At 39.6% G+C, this 22,191-nt stretch overlaps 1 protein-coding gene across 1 annotated transcript in view; it reads left to right on the forward strand.

Annotated features, from left to right (window-relative positions):
* The window catches only part of REEP3 (receptor accessory protein 3), a 97,255-nt gene extending 80,924 nt beyond the window's left edge, over positions 1 to 16,331 (forward strand). Inside the window, exons 6-8 of the mRNA XM_049646147.1 lie at positions 2,809 to 2,956; positions 11,493 to 11,638; positions 12,726 to 16,331. Coding sequence (XP_049502104.1) covers positions 2,809 to 2,956; positions 11,493 to 11,638; positions 12,726 to 12,782 — 351 coding nt within the window. The 3' untranslated portion in view covers positions 12,783 to 16,331. The remainder of the gene's footprint in view (positions 1 to 2,808; positions 2,957 to 11,492; positions 11,639 to 12,725) is intronic.
* The last annotated feature ends 5,860 nt before the right edge of the window (positions 16,332 to 22,191 follow it).

Consider the following 22,191-nt stretch of genomic DNA (forward strand, 5'->3'; position numbering starts at 1 on the left):
CTCACCATCAGTACCGTACCAGTATGCTAGGAGAATGCAAGAAGCCTAAAATTAATTTCTGAAATTCCTCCTCTGAAGACAGGATATACACAGCACAGCAATAGAACTAACAATAATGTGTGAGTTCATTTGTGAGGCATGCTCTAACTAATTTATTGATTATACTCGTTAAAGATACCAAAGTTTGTAGATGATATCATGTTAGATTGATTCAGTGGCAGTTTGACTTACTTGCATTCTGAGATGTTCTTTCTTGAGGGAGAGGGTTTGTATGGTTACAGCCAGTCTTGGAAAGCACCTGAGTCAGATAGAGGATGTCCTAGATGTGCATACCAGTTACCATCTGTTTGGCGGTAGGTAGAAAGCCAAGAATTGCTGTGAGGGGGCACAGAAATACAAAGGTGGGCTAGAGAAAATGACAATTGTGAGAAAACAAAAGGGTCTGTTTCAGATGTGCACTGGTCATTTCCTTTTAGTGTGTCTCTGATGTCTTCTTTCACGTGTCTTTAAAGGGACATCTGATAAAGTGGAAGAAAGTACAATGGATTAAACCATGACAAGAGTATTTACTTACTTATTTATTATATTTCAAGTTTTTATTTAAATTTTAGTTAGTTAACATACAGTGTAATATTAGTTTCAAGAGTAGAATTTAGTGATTCATCACTTACATATGACACCCAGTGGTCAACACAGCAAGTGTTCTCCTCAATGCCCATCCCCCATATAGCCCATCCCCTGCCCACCTCCCTCCGGCAACCCTCAGTTTGTTCTCTGTTGTTAAGAGTGTGTTTTATGGTTTGCCTCCTTCTCTGGTTTTTTTTTTTTTTTTCTTTCCCCTATGTTCATCATCTGTTGTGTTTCTTAAATTCCACATAAGAGGGAAATCATACAGTATTTTTCTTTCTCTGACTGACTTATTTCACTTAACATAATACACTCTAATTCCCTCCACATTGTTGTGAATGGCAAGATTTTGTTCTTTCTGATTGCTGAGTAATATTCCATTGTACATATATACCACATCTTCTTTATCTATTTGTCAGTTGATGGACATATGGCATGACAAGAATGGAAAGATACATGGGACCCAATTATTTTTTTTGAGGATGCAGACCCTTTAATTTAATCATTTCTTTTCACAATGTAAAAAATATAGTAGAAATACAAAGTCTAAGTGGGGTATAGGAATGGCCTTTGGTTTTGACATAATATGAATATGATATGAAGTAGAGTAGTTGAATGAAGATCTTTTTTCAGTGTAAAATACAGTAACGTCCAAATGTTTATAGTGCCTCAGGCTTTGAAATCTGGAAATTTAGAGATGGACCATTATGGATGAGTTTCTACAGTAACATCATAACTAGAGGCCATCATAAATTCGCATGTGTGAGAAGAAATAATAGGAGTAAAAAAAACCTTTAAAAGAATATTTTTAAAGCAGCTATAAATGAGTCATCTGTATGCTATGCAAATTTTCAAAGTGGGTAAATTTAGAAATTATTTTTTCTCTTTATATTTGGGAAAGAAATGTAATTAGGTCTGTAAAGTTCAGAAGGGTCTCTTTCAAAGCCATGCAGTGATGAAAATCACTGAACTGTCTGTAGTGATGGAAATGTTCTGTATCTGCTCTATCCAATACAGTAGCCTCTAGTCACATGTGGCTAGTGAGCATTTGAAATGTGCAAGTAAGAAACTACATTTTAAGTTTATTTAATTTTAGTTAATTTAAATTAAATACCCACATGTGCCCATTGTCTATCATATTGTTAAGGCTTTAAAATGATTTGAAGTCAAATTTCATAGTAGTACATACACCTTGCCAGATAGTGAATTCATTAACTAAATATCATTTTGCATCCAAGATTCTTTGACTTTTAATTTTTTTTACTGTTCTAAGTAGAGCCATTACCACTGCTGACTTAGCTTATCTTTAAAACAGTATGTCTTTTACTTTAAAAAGTTATTCTAAATCATAAACCCCAAAGTGCCAGTTTTAGGAGAGAGCAAAATAATGGATGCTGTCTACCCTGAGGGTAAGCTCATCATACATTTTTTTACATTTAAAATAAATTACAAAACTGAAATGTTTGGGAGTGCAATGTACTGATGTCTACAACTTACTTTGAAATGCATTTTCAAAAAGAATTGATGGAGGCACCTGGGTGGCTCAGTTGGTTAAGCTTCTGACTCTTGGTTTCCGCTCAGTTCACAATCTCGTGGTTTCATGAGTTCAAGCCCCCCACATCAGGCTCTGTGCTAGCAGCTGGGATCCTGCTTGGGATTCTCTCTCTCTCTCTCTCTCTCTCTCTCTCTCTGCCATTCCCCTACTCACTCTGTCTCTGTCTCTCTAAAAATAAATAAACTTTAAAAAAAATGGATCGAGGGGCTCCTGGGTGGCTCAGTCAGTTAAGCATCCAACTTCGGCCCTGATCATGATCTCACGGTCCATGAGTTCGAGCCCCACGTCGGGCTCTGTGCTGACAGCTCAGAGCCTGGAGCCTGTTTGGGATCCTGTGTCTCCCTCTCTCTCTGCCCTCCACCACTCACACTCTGTTTCTGTCTCTCTCAAAAGTAAACATTAAAAAATGGATTTATGGATAATTGGTAGTAGATATGTGATAAAATACAGGAAAATGTAAACAATACATGGGTGTTCACTCTGCAATTCTTTCAGCTTTTCTGAAAGTTTCATAATAAAATCAATAAAGCTTCATGATAAAGTGTTGGGAGGAATTTAAATGTAAGCATACTAAGTATTTTAAAGTGTACTTTTTTCCTCGGATCTCTCACTTCTCTGTTAAATAGAGCCAAGGAGCAATAACGGAACGTTTACGAAGTTTTAGTATGCACGATCTAACAGCTATCCAAGGGGATGAGCCTGTGGGACAAAGATCATACCAATCTCTACAAGAAGCAAAAAAGAAAAGTAAATCAGTCTCCGGTGAATCAGCAGGTGTGTTTGTTTGTTTTAATATATTTTCCTTTCAGGATTAGAATTTTGAGTCCAGGTAGGTACTAAAATAATACATGGTAACTATCTGAATTTGAGCAGAGGGAAATTTACTTTTAAGCTTATGTTGCAAATTTACGCTTAACTATAGTTCTCGTTCTCTAAATTTTCTCTGAATAAAGTTGGTGCTTGCCTTTTGTTGACTCCAGAGATAATCCAACTAAGAAAGTAACAGTAGCCTCTTGTGTTGCCGTGAATTTTTAGAAACCTTGGGTGTGATCATTACCACCTCCCTGCCACCAGCACCAGTTCTGACTTGTGATCAGTGCTCTTTCTACTCATGTGGTGACATCTGAGTGTTAGAGTTAAACACTCTTTACTCTAAATGCTATGAACAAATAAGGATATTGACTCACAAGATAAAAAGTTTTAAGTGGGTGACAAAGGGTGACTCAGTTTGTTAATAGGATTACTACAATGGAAAATATGTTGAAATTCCATAGTCTAGTTCAAGAACTAACTTGTAGGTATTTCTAATATAAATTATGAGCATGGCATAGTTGATATGTTCTAAAACTTTGATAAAGCATTCTGATCTTAGAAATATACACATAAATAAAAAGATATACCTCCTTAGTTATTTTGTCACATATAAGAAAATTATAGTTCAAGGCTCAGATGAAAATTAAGATCATTATGACATTTCTTATTAATATATTATTAACTCCTTAAGGTACAAGGCTTTTTGGTGTGTGTGTGTGTGTGTTTAGGTAGTTTTCTTTTGAGGGAGGTTAAAAATCACCCTTTACATTGAAACCAATTTGAGAAATAAAACAATGGTCCCTTCTTACAGACAAAAAATAGTGAACTTTTTCTGAGTTCTCCGTAGAATGAATAACTTTACCAAGTTGGTGGCTGTTACCTAAAAGGTAGTAATTAAGCATTAGCCATTGATTGAGGTAGTAATATTTTTAAGAATGAGAACCAGTGAACTTTGAACCATCATCCTTAATACATTAACAGTGTAAAAGTAGTTTATAATATAGGCATTTTCTTAATATACATTTAAAAATTAGATATACTGATTTTGATTATGGAGTCTGCTGTATATATTTTGCTTTATTTGGAACAGTTATGACAACTTTATCAGTAGTTTATTCATAATTATACTTTAGAATTGGTTAAGAGTGATATTCTAATAGTTAAATGAAAACAAGATTACAAATATGAAAATGCGTAGCTGTTTTTGTGATATTCATCTATTAAACTTAAAATAATGGGGCTAAAATATTTTAAGATAGTAAGATGCTATTTAGGTCTTCTGTTAGATTTTAAGCCATGAAATTAAAACAACAAGATTAGAGAAATATGAAGTAAATACTAGCAGTACAAGAAAGAAACTTATTCAGTTATTAAATTAAAATTTTAATATGCATTAGTTTGCACAAGTTCTAAGTTTCCTACAGAATGCTGCATACTTTGAGCCCTCTTCCCTAAGAAAAAAATTTAAAAAAAACAATCTGTCTTAAAAATATTTTTTTAGGGGGCGCCTGGGTGGTCCAGTTGGTTAAGCGTCTGACTTCAGCTCAGGTCATGATCTCACGGTTTGTAGGTTCAAGCCCCGCATCAGGCTCTGTGCTGACAGCTCCAAGCCTGGAGCCTGCTTTGGATTCTGTATCTCCCTCTCTCTCTGCACCTCCCCTGCTGATGCCCTGTCTCTCTCTCTCTCTCCCTCTCTCTCTCTCTATCAAAAATAAACATTAAAAAAATAATATTTTCTGGGGCGCCTGGGTGGCTCAGTCGGTTAAGCTTCCGACTTCAGCTCAGGTCACGATCTCGCGGTCCATGAGTTCGAGCCCCGCGTCGGGCTCTGGGCTGATGGCTCAGAGCCTGGAGCCTGCTTCTGATTCTGTGTCTCCCTTTCTCTCTGCCCCTCCCCTGTTCATGCTCTGTCTCTCTCTGTCTCAAAAATAAATAAACGTTAAAAAAAAAATTTTTTTTAAATAATATTTTTTTAGGGGCTTCTGGGTGGCTCAGTCGATTAAGCATCTGACTTCAGGTCAGGTCATGATCTCACAGCTCGTGAGAGTTTGAGCCCCACATCGGACTCTGTGCTGACAGCTCAGAGCCTGGAGCCTGCTTCAGATTCTGTCTCTGTCTCTCTCTGCCCCTCCCCGCTCATGCTCTATCTCTCTCAAAAATCAATGAACAAACGGGGCGCCTGGGTGGCTCAGTTGGTTGAGCACCCAACTTCAGCTCAGGTCATGATCTCACGGTTCGTGGGTTCTAGCCCCGCGTCGGGCTCTGTGCTGACAGCTCAGAGCCTGGAGCCTGCTTCAGATTCTGTGTCTCCCTCTCTCTCTGGCCCTCCCCTGCTCATGCTCTGTCTCTCTCTGTCTCAAAAATAAATAAAAACATTAAAAAAAAAATCAAGGCACATTAAAAAAATTTCTTTTTTAAAAAGTGATAAGGTTCCAGGACAGGAAGAGTTGAAGAGAAGATAATAATAGACAGTCTATAGAAACATAAGTCCAAGATATACATGGAAATTTATCAGATGAGAATGATGGCCTTTCAGGCAAGTGGGGGAGGTGTTAGGATAATTGCTAGACTTAGAAGATGGGGTAGAAGATGAAGTTATTCCTCTATCTCAAACCTTTCATCAAAATACTTAAAAGATTAAGACTTAAATATAAGATACTAAGCTATAATATAGTAGGAAATTCCTGAGTATATATTTAAACCAGAATTCTTAAGCATGACATCAAAACTAGAAGACATAAGGGAAAAACTTGAGAGGTTTTTCTATATAAAATATATATATATAACATATAAGGGAAAAATACTTCATACCATACAAAACAAACTAGAAGAAATATTCTTATGTGATACAGGCAAAGCATTCAGATTTTAACAATACAAAGAATTCTTTCAAGCCAATTATTGTTGATTCTACTAAAGAATACAGCATGAAAAAGACATTCAGCCTCACACACAATCAAAGAAAGAGTAAATTAAAATAGTAATGACAGTAATTTTTCCTCACCAGATTGGCAAAAATATTTTTTTAATTAGCAGTGCTCTCTGTGTTGGTAATTATTCTAGTTATCTGTTTCTGTGTAACGAACTATAAACAGTGACCTGAAAAAGTCACAGTCATTTTTTTGCTCATGAACTGGGGGAGACTGGGCTCAGGGAGGGAGATCTTGCTCAAGGTCTTAGGCAGCTACAAACAGCACCTGGGGGTCGAGTCAGAATCTCAAAGGCTTCTTCATTCACATGTGTGCTGTTTCAGCTGTGAAGAGTCAAACAGGTGATGGCTGAAACAGTTGGGGCTTCTCTGGCCTCTCCTTCTCAACGTCTCTCTACATGGTCCCTGAGAGTGTGGGGGGCTTCTTATCTGGCAGCTAAAAGCTCGCAGAGAGGGTGTTTCAACCCAAGTGGCAGAAGTCATGCAGCCTCACTTCCGCCTCATGACAGTTTGTTGAGACTGGTACCTACGAGAGGAGGAGGGGCGCCTGGCTGCCTTAGTTGGTGGAGCGTGCAACTCTTGATCTCAGGGTCGTGAGCTCGAGCCCTGCATTGGGCAGAGAGATTACCTTAAAAAGAAAAAAGGAAAAAAGATTTAATAGAAGAGGAGAAAAGTGTCAGAATTTGTGGACATGTTTGAAAATCACCACAGCAAGCATGTTGGGAAACAAACACTCTCATACACTTTGTATGAGAGTTTAAAGTGGAATAATCCTTTTGATGACAATCTGGCAATAATTATCAAAATGTATTCCCTCTAACTCAGCAAGAAACTTCTAAGACTATGTCATAAAGAAATAATCAGACAAGTGTTCAAAGATGTAGGTACAAGAACAATTATCTTGTTGTTTATAGTAACATAATATTGGAACAAACTAAACGCCTAAAAGAAATGGTTAAGCAAAAGCATGGTTTATTAGCCATGAAAATTGATAATGTCATTCTCTACTTACTGACATAAAAACATATCCAGATTGTGGGGAAATAAACAATAACAAAACAATCTGTGTGTTATAATCCAACACTGTAGAGACACAATAAATAGATGAAATGAATTAATATATGTAAGTTATTTTTCAAATGTGTATACATAGGGAAGAGTCTGGAAGGGTATTGCTAAAATGTTAACAGTGTTCAGTTCGAGTATGGGACTTCAGTGATCTTTTTTTTTTTTAAATCAACCTATTTCCTAAATCAGAAAGAACAGTACTCTTTCCTTTGAAAAACAATTCAGGTACTCAATTTTTAGGTCATGAATTATTTTTTATTTCATTGACTTCCAAAATTCCTCAAGAAAAAAATAAGTTTTTCAGTGTGGTAATCACATTCACATTGCAAAGTCTCTTTACTGGTTCACGTGATTAATACATTTACCCCAGATGATCTGCTTGTTCACACAAGCAAACTCAAATTATTTGGAAAAGTGGGTCCATTTTGAAAACTCCTCATGGCCTGCTCTGACTGGTTTGAGGTTGGCTGGTCAAGAAAAATTCTGTTTTGATGAAGCTATTCAAATCTTCATGTTGTCACCATGGCAAAAAGAGCTCCCTCCAGATGCATTTCTGTAAGAAAATGGACTCCTTGAACATGATGTTGACATCCCTTGAAAGAACACCACGTTGTGATAAGTGGGAATGTTTTTTCTGCAAAGAAACTGCTTCTCCCATATTATTTAAAATTGGCTCAATATTCAGTTTTAGTACCAGCACATAAAGAAATAAAGCACATATTCTTTGTTTTAGGTGCTTTACATATTTACTTAATCCTTAAGATGACTGTACAGGTTAAATATTTTATACTTATTTTTCAGATGATGAAACTGAGACATAAGGAGATTAAATTACCTGTCAAGATAGCCCTTGACATAGTGAATGACATAAATGAGGTATCCAAGGTTCCTAAGCAAATTCTTATTCTTTCTCTTTTTAATTTATAAAAAGGCTACACTTAGGGAGACAGTTGGGGCTGGAACTCTGAATTCAAATAATTTGAGTAGGTAGCGACCTTAGAGATGCTTTAGTCAAAGATGGCAGATGGGTGACATGCCTGCTCCCTGCTCCCGTGCCCATGGTGGCAGACATTGCTGAAGGACTGTGGCACTTTCCGACACTAGTTCACAGTCCCCCTCAACATAATGCTCCCAACAGCTCAACGGGGTCAGAGTTCACATTCACATGGAAACTTATCCATCATCTTTCATCTGTCTCACTACCTTACCATTTAAGAAAACAAAGGCCTGGTGAGCCTGGGTAGCTCAGTTAGTTAAGCGTCCAACTTCGGCTCACGTCATGGTTTCACGGCTTGTGGGTTCAAGCCCCACATCGGGCTCTGTGCTGGCAACATGGAACCTGCTCTGGAGTCTCTCCCTCTGTCTCTGCCCCTCCCCTTCTTGCTCTCTCTCTCTCTCTCTCTCTCTCTCTCCCTCTCCCTCTCCCTCCCTCTCTCCCTCTCTCCCTCTCCCCCTCTATCTTTCTCAAAAAGTAAAAAATAACATTTAAAAAAGAAAAGAAAGGCCTGGAGAGAGGCAAGATGTACTTTGGCTCTCACAGCTAATAGGCAGTGAAGTCCTCTAAGAGGTCCAGGGTGCCTTCCAGGTCAAACTTTCTGTGATTCTACACCTATATTAATATAAGATGGGAAAACTTAAAATATACCAACTGTAACATGTGTGAGCTGTGAATACCAGGTCAGTTTGCAAAAGCATCTGCTGGTTTCCTAAAATGGTAACAGAGCTTTGGGCTGAAGCTGGCCAGACATCTACAGGGCCCCGGGCAATACAGGCTCCTCAGCCTTGGGTCCCCAGTCACTGCTCCTCAGGAATGTGTGTGGAACGACTCCGTCCAGTGTAGATCACTAATGTAAACTTAGCATCACCTTTGTATGGCCCCGCAGTACCCCACTAGTTTCGCTTTCCCTGGGCTTGGCAGACCTGTAAACCACTCAGCCATCTCACTGAGTGCCTGCTGTGATAGGACACCCAGATTTGGGCTTCCCTCATAGTCTCAGGTCTCCCTCCTACTCTGAACACTTTTAAATCCTTGGACAACTTTGATTAACACTATTTCCAGCACTCACAGCAGAATGTTCATACATACTCGTTTCCAGGTTTTAAGTGGAATAGAAAAATGCATATTTTAGCGAAGATATTTGACTTGACTCCTCGCTCTTTGATGCATAGTTTGGTTTAATCAATTGCTAAGTTAAACTTGTCAATTTCATCTCCTTGTGGATCCCAAATCTGGCTCCTGTCTCTGTCTTTGCTCCTTGGACCCCGTCATCTCTGACCTGCCATACTGCAGTAACCTCCCTGTGTCCTGTGTCATCCACTTCATTCCCCAAAGTGCAAAAGGAATCTCTGAAAGAACCCAAGTGTAATCATATCACCCGTCCGCTTAAAATGCCTCAGTGGCCCCCCACGTTGCTCTCTGGTGAAGTCCAAACTCAGTAGCATGTGGTGTATTCGCTCCCCTGCCTTGTTCTCCCACTCCATCATGTGCTGGCTGTATTGAATCATGAGCCTTCCAGAAGTTAGCCACCACCTCCTACAAGAAGTCCTCTCTCACAGCCCACTTTCCCCCACCCCCAGGCTGAGTTAATTATCTTACTGTAGGCTCCCATGGCACCCACCCCATCCTTATCTTCAATTTACAGCATCTATTATAGTGCTGTCATGCCTGTTAAAGTCTGTTCCCTTCCCTTGTTGGACTAAGTTTCTTAGGGTAAAAGATGACAGTTGTGTCTTTTTCATCGCTGTATGCCAAACAGAATTTTTTGAATATTGTGAAATAATGAATCAATCCATTAACTTTCTCTGAAACCATAATTAGAAAGCTAATAAGATTTGTTACCTGAAATTGGGAAACAAAGAAAGAATAAGGTGTGTATATAATCATCTTTTGAATAAGGTTCCAATCCCATCCCATCAGAAGCATCTTCCCAGGACCACTGACCGTTCCCCTCCCCTGGCCACACTGGCCTGCTTGCAGCTCTTCTAAGCAGTCGTGTGCCCCCTGCCCTCGCTCCCGGCAAGTGCCCTCTTTTCTTCCTGGAACACAATTCCTTGGACTGACGGGGGAGGAGTGGGGGGACAATGGATCTTGACCTAAATCATGACCGATTCTATCCCCAAATTCTCCCTAATTTTTAGCCTAGTAGTCTGGCAGCATAAAATTGTGCTTGCATAATTTACATCTAAAGGTATGTCTCTTATTATGAGACAGAAAAGCTTATTAACAACTCTTCATGGTTTGCTCAGTGAGTCTCAAGTTACTCATGGCCTGGGAGAGCGGATTAATAAACGTTTGTTCAGTATCTTTTTCTTCACATGCAAGAAGTCCATCCACTGCCCCCACCTGAGCCTGGAAAAACTACTTTTTTCTCAGCTGAAGATGTAGGTATTTATGCTCCTTATCTTTATTAAAGGAGAATTTGAAACTTAATGGGGCCTTGTAACCTCACCCTTGTCTTGATAACTTGCCTAGCACTCTTCTTGCCACAGACTTGGGCCCCTCTCTTACTCCATCCAGGCAATGGTTCTCAAATGTTTCGAGCCCTGGACCCTAGGATAAGCATCACCTAGGAACTTGATAGAAATATAGATTCTCAGCCCCACCCTAAGCCTAGCAGTCTTTGTATTAGTAAGTTCTGACTCTTAGTATGTGCCTTTACTAATAAACTCTACTAAGCTTGATAACCACTGCTTCAGGAATGGGAGTGTTCCTGTCTCTGAATCTTGGGCATCAGGATGCTGTCAGACTTCCTGACAATAACCAGCCTGACTACCTGCAAGTTTGCATATTGGCCAATGACCCGTCTTTTGTCGCAACACACAGCGCCCTGTTAGCACACCCGCAGGACCTCTTGCTGACCTTCCTCATGCGGCTGTTTTCTTTGACTAACATCTGTCATCGTAGCCTGTGGTGTTTGTAATTGCTGAGGCCTGCCTGGCTGGCTTTCATCTCAGCAGCTGCAACAGTGTTGCTTTAACATCTCCATGGCCTGCCCCCGCCCCAACCTCTCACAAAGTTCTAGCCCCTTTGGGTCTTATCTGACTCCTTACGTTCACCCTCCCTTTCCCAATCTTGACAAAAGTTTTGACACACAGTGGGAGGAAACCCTTAATTTCTAACTAAAGTCAAAGGCACAAATGACTAAATGAAACACAGAATTGCTTAGATTGTTTAGAGTTCAGGAAAAGGAGAAAGGGCAGGGAGGAGATCTGCTTATGCTCTCTGAGTTTTGGACAAAGTGTTACCTCCTCAAAAATCAGTTATTTAAAATCATTCTGAAAAATGCATGGTGAAAACAGGAATAGTCAGGGGAAGAAGTGAGTTATGAGCCTCATCTAGAATAGTGCACGGGGCAATGATTGATGATAAAGGGCGGGGAGCACATTCCAGAGGAGAAAGGGAGAGGAAGGAGTAAGCAGGCAAATGCAGACCATGCATCGAAGTGTGCTCAGATGGAGCGGTGTCCTTTCCCCGAAACATGCTGGTTTTGACCTGTTTAGGTTATGGAATTCCGCTGAAAGACGGAGATGAGAAAACCGATGAAGAAGCCGAAGGGCCGTATTCAGATGATGAGATGTTAACGCACAAAGGGCTTCGAAGATCGCAAAGCATGAAATCCGTGAAAACCGTGAAAGGCCGCAAAGAGGTTAGTCCCCTACAGAGTTGTTTTCCTAATGATTGGTGTTGAAGGCATTATCATCCAGGATATTAGCGATCCATAAAGGAAGGAACCCAGTGGTAGATCAGCAGTTACATTTAAAATTCTTTCTTCAGGAAGAACTTGGGTGGCTCAGTCAGTTAAGCACCTAACTCTTGGTTTCAGCTCAGGTCATGAGCTCACAGTTTGTGAGTTCAAGCCCCACGTCAGGCTCTGCTCTGGCAGTGTGGAGCCTGCTTGGGATTCTCTCTCTCTCTTCCTCTGCCCCTCCCCCTGCTTGCTCTCTCTATCTCTCCCTCAAAGTAAATAAATAAACTTTAAAAAAAAATTATTTATTCAAGGGGTGCCTGGGTCGCTCAGTCAGTTGAGCATCAGACTCTTGATTTTGGCTCAGGTCATGATCTCACCGTTGGGTAGTTTAAGCCCCGCCTCGGGCTCTGCGCTGACAGTGCAGAGCCTGCTTGGAGTCTCTGTCTCCCTGTCTCTCTGCCCCTCCCCTGCCCCTGCTCTCTCTCTCTCTCAACATAAATAAATAAAAAACATTTTTAAAAAATTTTTAATTAAAAAAATTCTTTATTCAGATCGGATATATTAGGATCTCTGGAAGTTTGCAAAATGATAAATTCCTAGTCTTCCCCTGTAAGCAGAAGATGGTATTCTTATATAGCAAATCATATGGTTGTCATGAGCACCCAGTGCCAGCCCTACGCCTAAGCAAAGAAAGCAACTGACAAAAATAACTACATAGTTTTCTTTGAACCAACCCTGTATGAGGACTAACTAGAAGTTTATCTATGATAATATACTGTCTTTGTGTCTGGAAAGGAGGATTCCAGTGAATGGTCAGATCATTGTGAGCAATGTTCATTGACCTACCAGGCGAAGCACAAATAAGAACAGTTAATGTTTTTATAATGTTACATAAGTAGCCATGTCTTTTGAATACACACTTATAGGATAATTGATTCTTTATATTAGAAAAGCTTTAAAAAATATTACTATGATCATGAGCTATTAAGTTCTGAGTTCAAAAGTAATCATCTAATTTGTAATAATGACACATTTCTCTCTTCAGGTGCGATACGGGTCACTAAAATATAAAGTGAAGAAGAGACCACAGGTGTATTTTTAGTCATCTGCACCTCAAGATCCCAAGACAAGTTATGCTAATCCATCAGCTTTTCTTCTAACATTATCCAGGATTTACACATTAAAATAATACTTTAAACTGTGGCGGTGATAGGGTTTATTTTCATCAATCTAAGTAGCTTTTGTTTCTTTAACCATTACTTCCATGTCCTGACTACTCCAGGTAATTATGCAAAGCTTATTTATATATATATATATATATAGATATATATATATACACATATGTATGTGTATATATATATGTATATCTATATATGTGTACATATATAGATATATGTGTACATATATAGATATACATATATATCTCAGAAATAGTAGAAAATTGTGTTATCTGTTTTCAAATTCCTCAACAACATTGAGTGCCTGGGACATTAAGATGAAACACAAACCCACAGTATACTTGAAAAGAGTCTTTTTACAGTTTAAGATACATCAGCCTTTGTGGTATTGTATTGTGTTTACCTCCATTTATGTTATATCTATCACATGAGGATAGTAAAAAGATAGGCCTCTGATCAGCAGTGATAGGACAAGGGCATAATGTAAGATATAGTGTGTTTTATATATTCTTCAAATTTTACTTTTAACATACTTGTCGGTTTTTCCACCATCAGCTGAACGTTTTCGAAACAAATATTTGAAAGCCAGGTCTCCACATAGCACTTTTATTCCTGACTAGTTTTGCACACTTGAAAATTGTTTACTTATTTACGACTGTACATTTATTTTAAGCTTTACTGACCCTTTATTGTTATTTGTCATATCCTGACATGTCACATTTATGCCTCGAATTTCATCATCTCTTTTCCTGTGGGTTTCATTTGTTAAATTTGTTAGGTTCTAATAATATGAAAATACACCTAATTGTCCAACTTTAACTATTTTTAATTCTCTCCTCTATAGATAAGATGTCTCTGTTTTAGACATCAACTAGTTTTCCATATTTAACCCTACATTGGTAGTCAAACTTAGCATGTTTTTGTTAACACTGGTGACATTTTCAGCATTTAGAAGCAGTAGCTTTAAAAAAAAAAAAAAAAGTAGTAGCTTTTGTGAAACAGAGTCACAAAATTATCCAGCAGTCAGTCCATTCACAAGGTTGACCTCCTATGTGCTGCTGACTTATAAATCTGTATTGACTACATTTGAATCACTCATCTTTCTGGCTGAGATCATTTCCTGAATATAGGTGCCAATGCAAAATACAGATGTTAATCTTACATACTAGAAACTATTAGAATAGATATTAGAAAAATGTATTTTAATCCAAGAGATTGTGAGTTACTAAATGTGGAGGCTTTTTTAGGTTGCATTGATAACTATGCATTAACTCTGTTAATGGTGGTGGTTTTAGTGATCACTCATCAAATTGGTACAGTTGTAACCATTCAGATAATTTACTTGACTGTTCTGTTTGTCCAAAAGAGAAAACAATGAGTGAGATTTGTGAGATCTTTGACCTTTCTACCTTTTAAGAAGTGAAACCAGCTGGCAATGTATATTCAGGACCTCCTCGGATTGTTGGCAGAGGATAGAATGTTTACTTAGGACTACCTTAGTTTAATTCATACATTTCTCTTGATACATTCTCTTAAAACATTATCTAGACTCTCTCACATTCTTGATATGTGACACCAAGAAAAAATTCCCTCAACTTTGTTTCTCTGAAAGTTTAATTCTATGAGTGTCTTCATTACTTTACCGTGACTAATTTTTAGCCTTTTAGTTTTCTAAAAAGACTCATTTGTGTTCAAAATTCCTAGAAATCCTGATTATAAACTCTTGGAAGAGAGTTTTTATTTACATTGCCTAGTCCTAGACTTACCAATGTAAATGCTACACCATGTTTGTCTTTCCCACCCAAAGGCAGCGTCATCTCGAGTTGCCTGACAAAGTCATGTAAGTGACTTTATATAAAAACATTACCTCTGGGGGCTGCTCTGTGCCACTTTATGTTTCCTAAGACTAAAGTATTAAACCTATTCTGTAATTATAGTAAACTCATAAATACTGCTCTAAATTGGAGGGATTATTTATCCCTTTACACTCCTACAAACAAAGACAAGACCAGTCACAAAGAGGTAATGAGTGTCCTTTTTAAATCTCTCTCTCCACACAGTGTTCCCTCTGATCTATTTCTCCTGTTACATCTTTACAGGCAGTGGATGTCATTTTGCTATTCTATTACTTCCTTTCTCTCCTTTTCTTACATTTCTGAGATTTTGCTGCTTTTCTCTTGTGTGTGTTTTAGCATGCCCTTTCCTTTGAACTTTGTATGATAAGCTCACAAATCTTAGCCTCTTTGAAAGTGGAGCGGGCCATTTTTTGTTTCTCTGCTTTTGAATCCACTGCTTTTAAAAGAAGGAACTTATCTCTAGACCACAGTGCCTTGCTTTCCCACCACCACCATTTGGTGAATGGGCATCAGACGCTGCACAAGCCTATTTAAGGGCGCTATTTTGGTGGCTGTTGAAGTTTATGCAGAAATTGTAGCCGGTGTTTTATTATATATTTCTTCAACTTGTGCACTAATATTAACTATTACCAGAGGTTTTGGAAGTGACAGTTGATCTATTCTTCAGTTTACCATGCTTTTTCTGGGATAAAAAAGAGCCAGAAGTATGTCTTATTGCTAAGTAATTAATTATGTAAACCCACCTAGGTCCTGCACAAGATTCCCTCCACACGATTCACTATTCCATATATGTACGTGGATTTGGCTAGAAAGTGGTAAGTGTCAGCATTTGCTAATTATAAGTACTTGACTATACAGATTGATGGAACAAATTATTAAAATATTTTCAGGGAACTAATCCGTATGTCACCACCAAAGATTTCTACAGTGTTATAAAATATGTAAATACTCCAAATTTCTGTAAAACACTGGTTAGTTAAATACATTTTATGTCATGTCTTTTTTTTTAAATAACACAGTTTGAGCTTCTGTAATACTTGAACTTCTGTGTTGTTAAAAATAACCCAATGTTACCTTCTATGAAATATTAGTAATTTGTATGTTTAATTGGAATGAACTAAATTTTTATTTTGATTTTCTCGTATTGGGAAGATTAAGGAGTTAATATGTATTGACAAGCAGTTTCCTAAATGTTGTCCTGTATAGGCTGATTCATTGACAAAGCAATTTGGTGATTTTGAGGCGATCATTGTTACTGTGGTAGGCAGTGTATATTTCTTAGTAAACAGCATTTACATTTGCTTAAGTTTACTAAGTTTTACTGAGTAAAACTTTGTGAAAGAAAAATATGGCTTTTTCCTCTAAATGCTTAAGATTTCGTCTACTGGTAGTGTCCTACAGATTTATTGTACATTAACTTTTTAAAAATGGACCATGAATTAACATTTTCACCTCTAACACCTCTTAAATCTGTGTACTTTAATAGTTAAGAGAAAGCAGTTTTATAATTTTTTAAACTCTTTGTAAAGGCTATCTTTAGGCCTAGTCTGGGGGTAATTTTACAGATGTGTTTTTTGAAAACTTTAATATAAAATAAACTCATTTTATTAGTGACAACTTGTATTTGTGTGTGTGTATCAGAATACCTATGTTGGGTTCCATAAGTTTATAATATTTATTATTGAGTATGTATGTAATATTGTGTGTGTGTGTGTGTGTGTGTGTGTATATATATAATATATATATATATATTTATGTATGTATATAATAGATGACATATGCACACAGTTAAGATTCCAAATCACAGAAGAAATTATAAAAAATCATATACATTCCGGAATGGTCACAGGATTACAAAAGAAACATTGAATTGTTAAATTGGATGTTGGAATGGGAAGATTTAAAAAAAAGTACAGAAACCCTAGCTATCAATTTGTATTGGTTAGCTGCCTCAGACATAAAATATAACACAATTCAGTTTTATGTATCCTGGAAATGTTCTGAGGTTCCATCTGTTTTAAAGTCAGACATCTGTCTGCCTCACATTTAAGCTTTAGAGAGAAATCCCATGTTTAAAAAAGTTTCTTTGTGTTACTTCATTTTGATATGTAATGTGTTAAAGCATTTCCAAATGGAGTTATGTTTTCATCTTTATTAGGACGTACATCCTCGTGGTGATCCAAAGGAGTTAGAAATTTAAATAAAAATTCAAAAGAACACAATGAATATATGAACTGTGGCATTTTTCCCATTTTATTCTCCCTTTAAATGGTTCACTCTTCTTGAGAAAGATTTATGCAATGAAAATTATGTCAGAGATTGATTGTTCCCTGGAAAACATTCCTCCCTTTTACCTACCCATCAATATTCTAGCCTTGAAACACTCTCTTCATGGTCTGGTTTTGCTTTTTATAAGATAATGCTTTAAAATGAAATTTTATTATTTATTTATTTATTTTGTGTGTGAGAGAGGGAGGGAGAAAGTGCACCTAGTGGGGAAGAGGCAGAGAGAGGGAGAGGGAGGATCCTAAGCAGGCTCCGTGCTGTCAGCACAGAGCCCAATGTGGGGCTCAAACTCAGGAATCCTGAGATGATGACCTGAGCCGAAACCAAGAGTCAGTTGCTTAACCGACTGAGCCACCCAGGTGCCCCAATTTGTTTTGTTTTTAATCCTTGATTCCCTTCTTTTCCTTACCTCTCATATCCAGTACATTAGTATTTTGATTCTGTCCAAAATATACAGGCTTACTCATGGAGCAACTGCCAGTTTGTTTCTAGACCACTGCAGTCAAGCATGTATCACAATAAAGCAAGGCAAAGTAAATGTTTTGGTTTCCCTATGTATATAGAAGTTAGGTTTACATTTTACTGTAGTCCATTAAATGTGCAATAGCATTATGTCTAAAAAGACAACGTACATACTTTATTTTTAAAATATTGCTTTAAAATGCTAATCATTAATCACTCATCACAGATCTCCATAACAAATATAAAAGTGGAAGAGTTTGAAATATTGCAAGAATTACCAAAAGGTGACACAAAAACCCAACAAAGTGAGCAAATGAGGTTGGAAAAATGGTGCTAATAGACTTGCTCAATGCAGGGTTACCACCACCTTTAATTTGTAAAAAAATGTAACATATATGCAGTTCAGTAAAGCAAAGCACAATAAAACGAGGCGTGCCCGTATCCTGAATTTGTTAAACTCCCCTCCCCTCCTACTAACCTAGTTTAAGCCATCATCATCTCTCACCTGCAATACTCAGGGCATACCTTTTATCGAAGGCAGAATTTCAGCAGGGGCAGATGGTCTTGCACATCAGCCTTGGGAAAGAAGTTTTTCTCCTCCAAGCATTGTTTAATGCTAAATTTGGAAGAAGTGAGTGAGAGTTGATGAAGCCAGGTTAGACTATCTGGCTGAATTATAATGTGTTTTGTCATGAGGCTATCTCAAAGTGTTGAGAAAGAATATGGGATAATAGGTGAAGATTTTTTTCCCCTTTCAGAATGTTAGGCCTAGTTACTCTAAATTTGACTGCTACGACAGATCGTGGTAGTGGCAGGAATCAATCCTAGGTATCTGTATTAGAGTTCTCCGGAAAAATGGAACCAATAGATGTGGGTGTGTGTGGGTGTGTGTGTGTGCACGCGTGCACACAAGTGTGCACATACACACATGTGTAGAGAAAAAGAGGGAGGAAGGAAGAGAGACTGACTTATTCTAAGGAGTTGGCTCATGCAAGTGTGGAGGTCGTCAAGTGCCAGATCTGCAGGGCAGAGGGCTTACTGGAGACCCAAGGAAGAGTTGATGTTACAGCTCCAGTCCCAAGGTCTACCGTAGGTAAATTCCTCTTCAGGCCTTCGACTAAGTGGATGAGGGCCACCCGCATTATGAAGTGTAATATTCTTTGTTCAAAGTCTACTGATAAACTAAATATTAATCTCATCTGAAAAATACCTTCACAGTAACATCTAGACAAACCGCTGACCAAACGTCTGAATACTGTGGCCTACTTAGTTGACACATAAAATTAACCATCACGGTATTCTTAATTAAGTTCCAAAAGAAAATATTTACCTTGAAATATAAAGTTATATGTAAAAATTACAAGTCCTGGGTTTTATTTATCTTACAAAGAAAAGGATTGTTGCAGCACATGGTTGGTTTGGAAGAGGAAGAACAGTACCTTGTAAGGCTTATAATGTCTCTCGTATTCACCTGTGATAACCTAACATTTGCCTGTCAGTTTGTTTTCACGTTTTGGGAAGAGGTGTCATCCCTGTTTTGTAGATAGAGAAACCAGGACTCAATATTGACCAGCCTAGGACCCAGGCACAACACTTGTGGCTTCAGACTCTTGTTAACTCCATTACACTTGGTTATCTTGGCGATCACAGAATATTTAACAGCTCACCTAGAGAAGATTCTTAGCGTATCTGTGTTAAAGCAATATTTTCAGATTATTTCTTAGAAAACTGAATGGAGTGAAGTTTTTGAGTCATTTGATGTTAAGAATAGATTTCACTCTTAGGAGTAGCTTCAGTAAGGAGAGAAAGGATGCTTTGCAAATGGAGACAAAAAAAGAAAGACAGATAATTTACTATTAATTATTGGTGGAGACAAACAGGAAGAGATCTGAAGAGAGGTGGTAGCTTCAACGGGAGGAGTATCCTCCCGGGAAGTGCTTTCCTTCCTTCCTCTCTCCACCAGCACTTGCTGTGTGGCTTCCTCTCTTCAAACCACACCTTGTAAACCCTTTTATGTGCTCCGTTCACAAGAATTTTTGTGCATTGTTCCCTACTGGGTTTTAACCAATAAAACATACAAAAAAGGCCAAATGCCTCTTTACATAGGAGATGAACTCCTTTCAGTCTTTTAAGTCCAAAGCAAGTACAGTGAGTATATATAGCAGGGGACAGTTTCCATATGTTGGAAGAAAATGGTACTGTATTATTTATAGTTTGCAACATGTTGTATAAAATGCAAACTTGCAGGGGGCTCCCAGGGAGGTAAATGAGACAAAGAAGGAAAGACTTGGGGTTCTCTGTTTTGCTATAGTCTGAGAAGATGCCTAAAAAACAAACAAAAAACCAAAAAATAGTTTTTAAAATATTTACCATTAGCCAGTGTAGAGGAGAGGTTGTGGTCTTTACCTTACCATAACTTACATTCTAAAATTAGAAAAGACACTGAAGCATGAAGAGGGGGAAAAGCCCTTAATATTGTAACCTTACTAGGAAAGGGGGAGTTTCAGAAAAGCAAGGGGAAGTAATTGTCATTAAAAGGATACATCTTCCAAAGTGGAAAGCATAGTTGCATGAGATGTGGTTGATATTTGACCGGACAGTCTCAAAGTACATGAGACAGTGGCAAGTAATAATTGCTTCCTCATTTAGATTAGACAATGAGCTCTCTCTGCAAGCTGCTCTCCTCTAAATAGATTGTAGAGGGTAATTGAAACAAGTTATACTGGGAAGTGGAGTGACCAATTCCTCAAAGTGTGAGAGCAGAGCTATGGTAACCTCTTAAGCCTGGCCTTCATCCTGTTCCTATTTAGGGAATCCTCAGGGCAGCCAGTGTGGAGTGCAGTCTGCAGTTCGCCAGCTTTATTGTTTAGACTTGAAGGGAAGGTCATATGCCCTCTTTGACAGAGAGGTTTATGGGCTCTCTCTAATTAGCAGCACCCTCCACCAGACAGACTGTTGGCCACCTTCCAAGATTGAGATTTGGTAGCGGCCACTGATGAAGGAGAAAACAAGGTTATTTACCCTGTGACTGTAATTCTTGGCACAAATTCTCTCTTTACACTCAGACACATTTTCCTTTTGTTCCAACTTGCCTTTGGAATTCTGAGTAGGGCGTTAAGGGAGGGAAATACGGCTATATATTTAGTAGTGTAAACAACCCATATGTTGGCCTCAGATACTTTTTCTTTTTGCTATTCTAGGGCCTCATGGTTCAACAACATAAATTGAAAGAGAGAGAAATAAAAGGCAACATATTCAGAACGTTTCTCGCAAATGTAAATACTTGAGCAGATGCCCACACACAACCTCAGAAAAGGAAGTCTAAGTTGCAACATTAAAATAACGACAACTGTGCATTAGGACACTTAGAAATACCCGTGGTAAAATATGATTGCGTTTAGCCATTACTGGGAGCACCGGGAATACATTTGGCCTGTCCTGCCCTGTCGGTTCCATAAGACGGTGGGTTAAGCTGATAGAAGTGCTTTTTGGTTGACTTAAACCAGATGCTCTGGACTATTTTTGTCCTGTTAGCAGATGCAGCCGCACTGCAAAAGGCAATACTGCCCCCCTCGGCCGCCCGCCAACTGCAGGAGCAGGAGCCTCGTCTCCACCAGCTACCCTGGCCATAAAACCCTTTCAAGTTCCCATTATTATTCCAGGCACATTCCAAGGGGTTTGAGTCACAGGGTTCACTTGGCTTTCCTCCCGTCCTGAACTGCTTGTACCAGGTGGAAGACGACCTCCAACTTCAAAAATGAAATCCATAACCGGTCAAAGAGCGCTTTAGGGCAAGCCCCAGATGCAACTCGATTGCAACTTCTCTCCCACACCTGCTGTTTGCTGGCTGCGCACCTGGAGTCCCACGGCCAGCGCAAGGCCTGCTTGGTCTAAACACAAGGGTTTTTCTTTGGGGAATCCTGTAAAGCTGCTCTATTTTCCCCGCTGGTTTGAGAAGTTCCGAGGGCTGCTGGGCAGCGGGGATGGGTTGGACATTTTTTCCGTTTGGCGTGAGTCGGGGAGCGCTTGGAGGCCAAGGCTGAAAGCCCAGGGGGCTGAGGTTCCGCCGGCTTTTAAGTCAGCTCGGAGGGAAAACTCCCAGCCCCTCCCACACGTCCATGCAGGCTCGCCGGCCGCCAGGCACCGGGCGGAGGAGCGCGCACATCTGGCCGCCCAGGAGCCACATCTGGAACACTAACCCCGCACCCAGATGTTCAAGGGGCAGGGGGAGTCCAAGAACTCGAAGGGCGGGGCTTCCGCGGCTGCAGCTCCTCCCTGCAGGCCAAACGGCTGGAGTCCGGCCTCGGGAGCCGCCCCCGGGGCGCGCGGGTTGAGCCGAAGGGGTAGCTGGGGCTGTTTGAGGGGGTGGGGAGGATGCTGGAGCCGGGGTCGGAGGCTGTTGGAGTGCTGGAGCCACACTGAGGGATAGGGGGAGGGGTGTTGGGATGGTGGGTGAAGGCTAGAGACGTGCCGAGGACGGCGCTGGGTGGTCTGGGGTGCTGGGGGTGTTGGGGTTGAGCCAAGGGCCCGCCCGGCTCCCGAGTCGGCCCCACTTCGTGGGATTTTACAACTGAAGGGGAGGTGGTGGGGGGGAGGGGAGGGGAGGGGCGCGCTGGTCGGGCGGGCACCGAGGACGGGGTTCCCCCCTGTGGGCCCTCCGCTTTGGCGCGGAGACGCAGCCGTTTCCTCCCGCGCCGCAACTTGCCCCCGCCTCCATGCGCCTCCCCGG

Source organism: Panthera uncia, chromosome D2, assembly GCF_023721935.1.
Source record: "Panthera uncia isolate 11264 chromosome D2, Puncia_PCG_1.0, whole genome shotgun sequence".
NCBI lineage: Eukaryota > Metazoa > Chordata > Mammalia > Carnivora > Felidae > Panthera > Panthera uncia.